This window comes from Planococcus citri, chromosome 3 (assembly GCF_950023065.1).
Source record: "Planococcus citri chromosome 3, ihPlaCitr1.1, whole genome shotgun sequence".
NCBI classification, from domain to species: domain Eukaryota; kingdom Metazoa; phylum Arthropoda; class Insecta; order Hemiptera; family Pseudococcidae; genus Planococcus; species Planococcus citri.
The window spans coordinates 38,124,341-38,134,619 of NC_088679.1; the positions used below are offsets into that span (position 1 = coordinate 38,124,341).

Consider the following 10,279-nt stretch of genomic DNA (forward strand, 5'->3'; position numbering starts at 1 on the left):
CAAAAAACTGCAGGGAAAATTTTGGATCCTTGATTTGAACCAACATTTACAATGACCAAAAAATACAAAAACCAAAGGGTCATTCCACGTCAACTCGACCAAGAAGTGGTAAGGAGGTGGGTGATTTTTTTGGAATTTTTCCGGTGGAAAGACCTTCCGACGGGATGATCAATGGCGCAAATTGCAGCCCTCTAGTCTTTTTTAAAGGCTGCTAGGGGGTGTCAAAGTATTCTGTGAACTTGAAATATCATCCATTTCAACAGTGGATTACTCGATAACCGCGATACGTAAAAAAATGGAATTTTTTCCAATAGTTAGGGATTTTGAAAAGCTTTTTGGTGATATCATAAAAATTAGTGTTGCCACTTTTTTTGTATGAAAAATTAGCTCGAAAAGTTTCAAAATGTATAGTTTTCATATCATTCCGACTCTCAAAAATTCTGAAAAAAATATATCATGGACAAATTTTTATGCTGAACGGCATATTAAAAAATTGAGATGGCATTATTTCGTATACCTAGTCAATTTAAAAAAATTGAAAATTTGCGAAAAATGCGATTTTTTTATTAAAAACATGAAAAAAAGTTTTGATTAGTGAAGTTGACCCATTTGATCCCTATATTTACGTATCTGTTGAAAAAGTTGAAAAACCTCTTTCACTCGATGAAATGAACTCATCACAAAAAAATCAAAATTTTGAGTGAATTGAAAAAATAAACGAATTTTATTTTTTTGCCATGAGTGTAATTTTTGTCAACTTTTTCGAGACATACGTCAGAAAGAGGTCAAAATAAGACAAATGAATAAATTAAAATTTTTTTTATGTTTGAAATTGAAAATTGAATTTTTTCGAATTTTGATTTTTTTGTGATGAGTTTATTTCATCAAGTGAAAGGGTTTTTTCAACTTTTTCAACGGATACGTAAATATAGGGATCAAATGGGTCGATTTCACCAATCAAAACTTTTTTTCATGTTTTAAATCAAAAAATCGCATTTTTTCGTAAAATTTCAGTTTTTTAAAATCGTCTTTACGAAATAATGCAATCTCAATTTTTTAATATGTTGTTCAAAATAAAAATTTGTTCATAATAATTTTTTCAGAATTTTGGAAAGTCGGAATGATATGAGAACTACGTTTTGAAACTTTTCGAGCTAATTTCTCGTACAAAAAAAAGTGGCAACACTAATTTTTATGATATCACCAAAAAGCTTTTCAAACCCCCTAACTGGTGGAAAAAGTTCCATTTTGGTAGGTATCGCGGAAATCGAGTAATCCACTGCTGATATGGATGATATTTCAAGTTCACTGAAAACTTTGAAACCCCCTACCATTAGCAGCCTTTATGAAAGGACTAGAGGGCTGCGATTTGCGCCATTGGTCATCCCTTCAAAAGATCTTTCCAAAAAAAAAATGTCAAAAAAATCGCCGACCCCCTTACCACTTCTTGGTCGAATTGACGTGGAATGACCCAGAAAACAAACACATGAAGCAGAGTTGGACTTAGTAGCTTTTTAGAAGAAAAAAATTCTTTGCACTGGAGATTTAAAAGTGAATTTGCAACGTTTGATAGAAAAGACCATATAAACTGCGGTATCTTAGTATTTCGACCTGTTGAGCATGAATCCAGCATTAGTTTTTCTAGAAAGGAAGTTTCAAATGGTTGGAAAAAATCACGAAATTGATGAAAAATTGACATCTTTACGATCCATCAATCTTCAAAGTGTGAATGGAGGACTAACAGTGGTATTGGATTCGAAATCTTGTGGATTAAGGAGGTATCTCAAGGAGGAGGCGTGACCAAGATTCTGCGCACATAACAATACCCAAAAATGGCCTTAATTGAAGATCCTCGACTCAGCTCGCCAAATGGCTGGGATCTCAACGTTTTTCCGGGTAATCTCCACCCGAAGTAAATTTTCTCGCCAATTTTTGGACAAAATCCAGAATATGATTTCTTTTTACTCGACCCCTAATATTCATTTCAAAGAGGACTTCAATATTCTTCCAATTTTCAGGAGGCTCAAAAATGTTTTTAGAAATCACTCGCAGAAATCACTTGAAAATCAATGACCCATGAGGATGAATATGTCAGCAGTGATGGTCACAACGGAAAAAATAAATATTAAACCAACTCGGCGATCTTACACTTCAATCATTTACTCATAAAACTGCATTGGATTTAAAATGTAGTAGGTAAAGGTCGTATAGTGAAATAGGTACCTACTACAAGCATTAAGTATGTACGAGGGAAAAAGCAACATCGATTTATAATCGCATCAGCAAACCAAAACCACGCCGTAATTTTTTCAACTCTGAAATTTCAGATAAAAATTCATTTTTCATCGCGTAATCTTTTTATTGAATATAAAATCCATTCAATCATCCGGTAAGGTTTTTTTCGTTCGAGTTCACTATGCAGAGACGAACGAACGCGAGATAGATACAAAGAATGACTGACGCTTGAAATCCTTTCTTAATACGACAAACTTACCTTCGTAATCATGTACTCAATTAATGACTTGTAACTTTAACGAAAATCAAGGGGGAAATTCGACTTTTCTAACGCGAAGGATTACGATAAATCCATATTTTTTTTCAGCACGAAATTTCATCAAATTAAACTTCGATTTCCCACTTTTTCTCAAGTCTTATAAAGTGTACTTTATCCGCGAGAAGCACCGTACTATTATTTCTTCATTTAATCCTTCGGGTTCTCTTACTTCTTTTCTTTATTTTTCCTTTTCTTTTTTTCTCTGGTTTAGTTTTTACCATTTTACTTTCCAAACTGATAAATCCACGATACAAACTTTAAATAAAATCATCCGAAATGAAAACTTTATTAAATATTTTTTTATCTGTTGCAATTCTTGGCGTTTGCTTCGCTGAAGATAAAACTTGAGAATTCAAAAACTCGAGGATTAGTTGAGAATAATTAATGCTTGGTCGAATTTACATTATTTTATCCTCTTAAAATCGATAAACACATTTTAATCCTTTATTTTGAAACATCTTAAAATTTGAAGCAGGAGAATAGGACTGTTATTGCGTGGGAAAATTCCAAAATATGTTATTTTCTCGAGACTGATCTTCATACCTTCATACCCTATCCACAAATACACAGTCACGATGCATACGAATTACGAGACGTTCGTATGATTAGTACAGTTGTGTATACAAACGGTACACCATTCAAAGAATACCAGACATGAAAAAAAAACGAAAAAACGAAAAAGCCATCACATCCACATATTAAAAAGTTAAGCAGGAAATACGGTTAAAAAATGACTATCAAATTTGAAAGAACCATCTACCCTTAATCGCCCCCGAAACACTTTAAGATGGCACACAACACAAATAGTCGAAGAAAATAATTTTCATACCATTGTAAAGGTGAACGTAGAATCTAAAGAAATATGACGTAATATTTCAACGCTAGATAATATATTTTTCTCAACTAAAACGGTGAGAAATTCTTTGAGAATAAACGAAGAAAACAGAAATGGAAAACGAAAATGAAATTCGAAATTAAAAGTCAAGCCTTTCAAATGTCAAGAGTTGGAATAACAATTGCCATCTGGTTTTTTTCTCAATGCCACGCAAATTTCCTTGCTTTCTTTGCGGTTACCGCGTTTTTTTCCTTGCTCTACGAGACGTTTACCGTCGCCTCGTCTCTTTTATTCGTCGCTCTTATTCTCTGAAAAGTTTCTCAATCTTTGGTTTATACCAAAAAGTACATTAAGAACAGAATAACTCGATATTAATATTAAAGACTTGCCGTAAATTCGTACATAATTTCGATAAAAAGCGAAATGTGCTTCTCTAATATGGAAAATTAGTTTTGCATTTCAAACGCGCATATTTTATCAACTATCCCGAAAGATTTTCATCTCGGTGATATTTTTTGTAATCATTTCTTATACTTAACAAAGCTCGCGAAGAAATTAAGTAGCATCATTTCTTCAGTAATTTTATTTAGATTCTTTTCGAGTACCTCGTTATGTTAGGTATAGTGTCTTATTTCGAGATCTTTTTTACTTTTGTTTGTTGTTTCAAAATATGGATGGTTAATTTCACTTTTCGGTTCGTTAACCCTTTTTTTATATTGCCTATTTCCAAAAATTTTCGGAGTAAAACTGAAAATAAAAAAAAACACTACCAGTGTTTGATCAATATTTGTAGGCGGTTTCTTTGTGGGAACTTTAACATGCAATCTATCATAATAGTATTTCGTAGCTTCGCTTCGACATGTTCACACTCGTGACATCGGGTAACGTTATATTTCAGGTATGTGTTCATCAACATTTTATCAACGTAATGTAACGCGGTAATATTCCTAGTTATGCTAATTTAAAATTTTATATGTGTAAGTAGGTAGGTATCTAATTTTTTATCAAATTAAATAACACGTGTAATATTCAACTCGCTAAAAAAATTTAATTCAAAAAATCCATTAAAATTCTAAAATACCTGGCCCAGTGAACTACTTTTATTGGCCCTTCTAGGCTGATAAAAAATTAAGTAATTGATACTCAATAATGGTATTCGAATCTTGAGGTATGCACTCTTTATGATAAAATTACTGTTGACTCAATAACTCGCTAAAATTACAATTCTCGATTCGAGATAAGCGTTGGTTTGATATTATTATTTGCGAACATAATTCAACTCCTGGCTTTAGAATGTTTACCACTGACATTAAAATACGTTCATAAAGAACGTAATAGCGTATTACTGCTTATTTATGTGAAAAACGTGCTTTTAAAGTTTATACACTTGTACGAATACATCAAAAAAGCTTATCAAGATTACTTTATAGCAGATTTTTCTTCTGTTAGTCCTCAAAAAAATGTATATTTTTTTAGGTAGATATTATTTATCTGTATTTTTTTCTCTCAAAATACAGATAAATAGGTACTCTACCTACTAGAGTGGATCGTATTTCAATTTTTTTTCAAAATTTGACGAGCATAGTAGCTAACCACACTTGCCCCTCTTAAAAGCCTTGTGGCACGTTGAGGAAGTAGGGGTGTGCCACAATGTTGTGCTCCCAATATACCTAAATAAAATACAATTTCTATTCGCAAAAAAAAATGTCGGAAACATTTCCGATTTTTCTCCCACCCCCCACGATAGCCCGAAGTTCGAAAAAAATAAAATGTTTCATATCTAAGGCAATCTCATAATGTCCATCATCACTTTTTAAACTTTGAGCTTTCGCTGGAAAAGTTGAACATGAATTTGAAAAATTTTTCTACGTTCTGTTGGGGTCTTTTGGCTATAAACTTTTGCTGGGCTCTGTCAAACAAAAAAAAACTTGAAAAATGGCCCATTATAATCTTTCACACATTCACAAATGGATGCAAATTCTATTAGATTTCTGTTTTATGATCGATAAAAATTCACGTTTTCAAAAAAAATGCATATAAGGTCATTCAAATATTTGGGGAAGTTTATGAACAACCAAATAATGTATTGTATTTATGAAAATTTTCAACAACAAAAATCAATGACGATTACTTTTCTCCTTCCTTAAAAAGTTTTACTCCGTTTGAGATAAATTAAAAAAATAAAAAACAACCCAGTGACCTTATCAAGAACATCCTGCTCCAGAGCAGAGAAAATTCGTCATTTAAAAGTATACAGGGTGTCCGAGGAGTGGTGGTACAAACTTCAGATTTGGATACTTACAACCGGATACGACTAACTAAAAAAAAGATTATGTGAAGTTGGGGCTTATATTCAAAACTGAAGGTGCAAAATACTTTTTAAAAATCCAAGAGCCAAATCCAATTTTGACCATGGAGGTTGGTAGTACTTTGAAAAATGAACAAAATTACATTTTATGACTTTTTGTCTAACTTGTAAATTGAAGGGGGTACAGATGATTTTTAATTTCAAAAAATCGCGATGAAACAAAATAAATGCGTAAATGAATACTATGTTGGAATTCAACCATTTTTGAATTCCAAAAAAACTTTTCAAATCTTAGAGTAAGGAAAAGAAGGATCATAACAGAATTTGTTCATTTTTTGACGTAGTATTCATTTCCGCATTTTTTTTGTATCGCGATTTTTTGAAATTAAAAATCATCTGTTGTCCCTTCAATTTGCAAGTTAGACAAAAAGTCATAATATGTGATTTTGTTCATTTTTCAAAGTACTACCAATCTCCATGGCCAAAATTGGATTTTGGCTCTTGGATTTTTAAAATGTATTTTGCCCCTTCAATTTTCAAGATAGGCAACTTATTTATCTTACGTTTTTTTTACTCATAAGTCGTAGCCGGTGATATCCGAGTCTGAAGTTTATACCACCACTCCCCGGATACCCTGTATAATGTCACAATTTTGGCTTCGAGAAAAAAAATCCTAGAAAATTGACACTTGGAAAATAAACCTCTTCGAAAAAAAGAACAAAAAACAGACAAAACAAAGCAAAAAATTAAATTTCCGAGTTCGTACTTCTTTCTAATAATAGGGAAAATTCGAATCAGATCGTATTAAAATTCATTGTGTAGATGTACAGAAGTTCAACAATCTATATTGTAATTCATTGAGAAACTAAGAAGTTACACCTACACCTTATTTACACAGTAAAAACATATCATCACAACTGGTATGGTATACGAGTAGATACTGTGTCTTTACGTTTCCAATGAAACTTATGCAACAAAAGGAACATCCCGGCGGAATTATGTAATTTCGTTACATGAAACCGAATAATATCAGCTCGTCTATAAATTCGAAATCGAAAACATAGATTATTATATCATTCACCTTGCAAAATATTATATATTTTCTGTTGAAATTTCTCACATGTACCTAGTAAGTAAAACTTTTTTGTCGAACTTTCAGATACATCGTATGGAAATAGCGACAGCGTCATGGCCGAAATTTGGACAAAAAAGAAAAAAATATTGTCGCGCAAAGAACGCTTTAAAATACCCGGCGACGATATCAATAAGAAAAAGGATAAAGAAGATAACGCCGAACAATTGTTGACGCAGACCGAAGACGAAATACTTCAACTTCAAGCCGAGGAAAAAATCAAATATGAAAAAGCATTGCAAGAATATACATCACGTTGCGAAAAGATTAAAAATAGTTGCGAAAAATTTCAAAATCTGAGATTCGAAATGGCTGAAATGCAAAACCAAGACCGAAACAGAAACACGCATCAAAAATACCCCGAAATCACGAACCTGAACAGAATTGTGCCCTGGGTAAACGAACGCATATCAAAATGGTGCAGCGAAAAAATTCAAACGAATCACGTAAAAAACCAAATAAACGACTACATTGAAATATTAAATATGCTAACCGATTACATAGAAAATCCATTAAATCTTCAACATTTGGAATACTGGAGTGAATGTAAACGAAACCTACGAGATGAACTGTATCGTAAACTCGACTATGTCAGTTATACTGTAATAAAAAATATAGAAAAAAAAATGGCGTACTTGGATTTAGATGTGATGTTTTATAAAGAATGTAACGATTACTTCACTAACTTGATATGGACTGTGTTGGATAAACCTAAACAAGGTAAAGATGATAAATTCCCACTGTCGAGTAATTTTGGAGACCTCGGAGTGATTGTAAATTTACCAAAATTTTTCTATCGAAAGCCAATCGTTGTCAGATGCTTATGGACCACGCAAGATTACTTTTCAGAAGACTGTCCTTCGCATAAAGAGAAAAATCTGCCGGAAGAGCACATCGGTGATTTTCACCAATACCATAAACGTATCTGGGAACAAGAGGAGATGCTTCGAATCAAACAACAAGAAGATATGAATACTCAGCTGGAAAAAGAAAAAGCGTTAAATCTTTTCAATAAAATTAAACACTTGATACCTTCCACATCTAAAGAAAATCTTTTCAGCGAAACGAAACCACCAACCGAGGAAACGGAAAAATCGAAAGATATTTCGCTCAAGAAATTAGTTCATTTGAAAAAATCACCATCCCAAAAACAAATCGACATCGATCGTCACGAAATCGAACGTTTCAAACAATACTTCGTCGTCGATTTGGAGAAATTCGAATGCAATATGCGAAAATACAATATCGTAGGTGGAGTCTACCATTTGGAATTGATAAAACAACCTCCTCAACCGAAATTACTCAAAGACGGGGCCGTTTTGAGAATGATTATTGGTGCAGATGAATTACAACGATGGGAATACCTGGAAACATACGAACCTCCTGTGGTCAAAACAGGTACAACGAAGCAGTCTACTGACGATGACGATGAGGATGCTGAGAACACACCTGAAGGTTAGTTGAGCGTTATGAAATTTGAGGAGGGGAGATAGGTAATTCATATTTTATTGAAATTCCAAACAATTTTTCATTATTTTCTCAATTTGACAAAAAATATTCGACATTTTTTCATTTCATTTTAAATATTTTAGTAATTTTTACCTAGTACCTACCTACCTACTTCTTGTTTCAGGAAAACTACTTTCGAAATTGGTTTTGATAACGATGAAATTACCAGACCACGTGTTATGGTTCGACTCACCCGTGGTAGTTCATTGGGATACGGAGAAACACTACTGGTCAACAGAATACATTTACGAGATGAAATTCAACGAAGAGAAGCAAACGTTATCATTTCGTGCTGGTAAAATGACAGCATTTGGATTGGCAGTATTCAAGTATAATAATTTCCCTTATCAAAGTTGGGAACTAAAACCAGATTTTCGCGGCGAATCACCTCAAGTCATCTTCGGCTTGACGACTTCGGCTCTCGTATTGGAGTTTATAATTCGCCGAAATGAAGTATGTCTGACATTGCTGGAAAATGCCAATACGATGGCTTTACAACAACACGTCGGTATATTTTACCCTGCTCGAATTCTCGCTCGCATATTAAAACAAGGCGGCGTTAACATATTTCCATCTCAGGACGCGTGTTTATACGTCGACAGCATGCCAAAGAAACACCACATCATCGAGGATCATTTACACCACTGTATGGCGTACCTTTGCCAATGCTTCGAATTCTCTTGGTCCAGATGGAATCTATCAGCCGGGTATAAAAAATTCATCCTTCAAATACGCCAAACGAAAAGTAAAAATAATCAACTATTGATGGTGACCGATGAGAAAACTATCGTTACCGAATGTACCGACGTCAGTCAGTCGTTCACCGATACTGCAATTTCGGGAATGAAATTTTACCCGGATTTGTTGACATTAGCCCAAGACTACGGTGATGAAGATTCAAAACAAATAATGTCTAAAGTGGACCCGATATTTATAGAAACCGTTTATTACTTCCTATCTGAAACTCGTGTTATGAGCTTTTCTTGATATCGTCGAAAACAGTCGCGACCTACACACTCTATCTCTCTCGTTGCCATCCGTCAATTTAATAACTTGCTTTTTATTTGCTTTATTTTGTAATTTACGATATAAAACGTTTCCTACGATGCTTTTGATGAATCGAGCAGAGTAAATTTTTACGTTATCGTAGTCTTCGTTTTAAAAGGGGTTAATGAAAAAGATTTTCTTAGCTTGATAACTAATTTATATAATCTCCTTCTGCCTCCCGTAGGGGCCGTAGGTAGGTACAGTCGCATGCTCAATCTATATCGAAATGAAAATACGCTCCTGGTACATTTCACGTAGGTACTTTCCACCGAATAAATATTTTACCTACCTCTACGTGCGATTTTGAAATGAAAACTCATAAAATAAGAAAATATAGTAAGAATTGTAATGTGTATGCATATGAAATGGAAAGCAAACATAATTCAAAAGATTGAATGTAATTTCGGTAAAAATTCTCGCATTCGCTTCGTCACCACCAATGTCTATCCTTAGATGAGTGAGTGAAAAGACGTGGAAGCAGTTAGGGTAAAAATAACATGCATTAACACTTTCCGTTGCAAGCTACGAGTAAGTACAAGAAATGTAAATAATTGTTAACAAGCAAAGGTGCTTAAAAGCGTTTACCACGTTGAATTTCCATTTTTCATCGTATTTACAATGTATCGTTCATATGCTTGTTCGAGATTTCCGCACTATATACGAACTTCTTATATATTATGCAAGTCGATGGGAAGGTACGAGAGGGTGACCATAAAAACTTATTTCCCGCTAAGTCTGCGTTTATTTTTCACGTTTTGTATTCTTTTCAGAATGTCCTTTATAGTTGATTCAGCGAGTTGAGAAGGGGAAGTGGTGATGAAATTCTTGCAGAAATCTACAAAAATATCTTGAATACGGATTTTGATGCAATTTTCTCAAGACAAAAAAATTATT

The 10,279-nt window shown here is 33.5% G+C and overlaps 1 protein-coding gene across 1 annotated transcript; it reads left to right on the top strand.

Annotated features, from left to right (window-relative positions):
• Positions 1 to 4,250: 4,250 nt before the first annotated feature.
• Positions 4,251 to 9,590, top strand: LOC135841135 (dynein axonemal intermediate chain 7-like). The gene is made up of 3 exons (XM_065357951.1): positions 4,251 to 4,287; positions 6,857 to 8,284; positions 8,463 to 9,590. Exons 2-3 carry the CDS (start codon positions 6,886 to 6,888, stop codon positions 9,323 to 9,325), a joined length of 2,262 nt encoding a protein of 753 aa, XP_065214023.1. The 5' UTR covers positions 4,251 to 4,287; positions 6,857 to 6,885; the 3' UTR covers positions 9,326 to 9,590.
• The last annotated feature ends 689 nt before the right edge of the window (positions 9,591 to 10,279 follow it).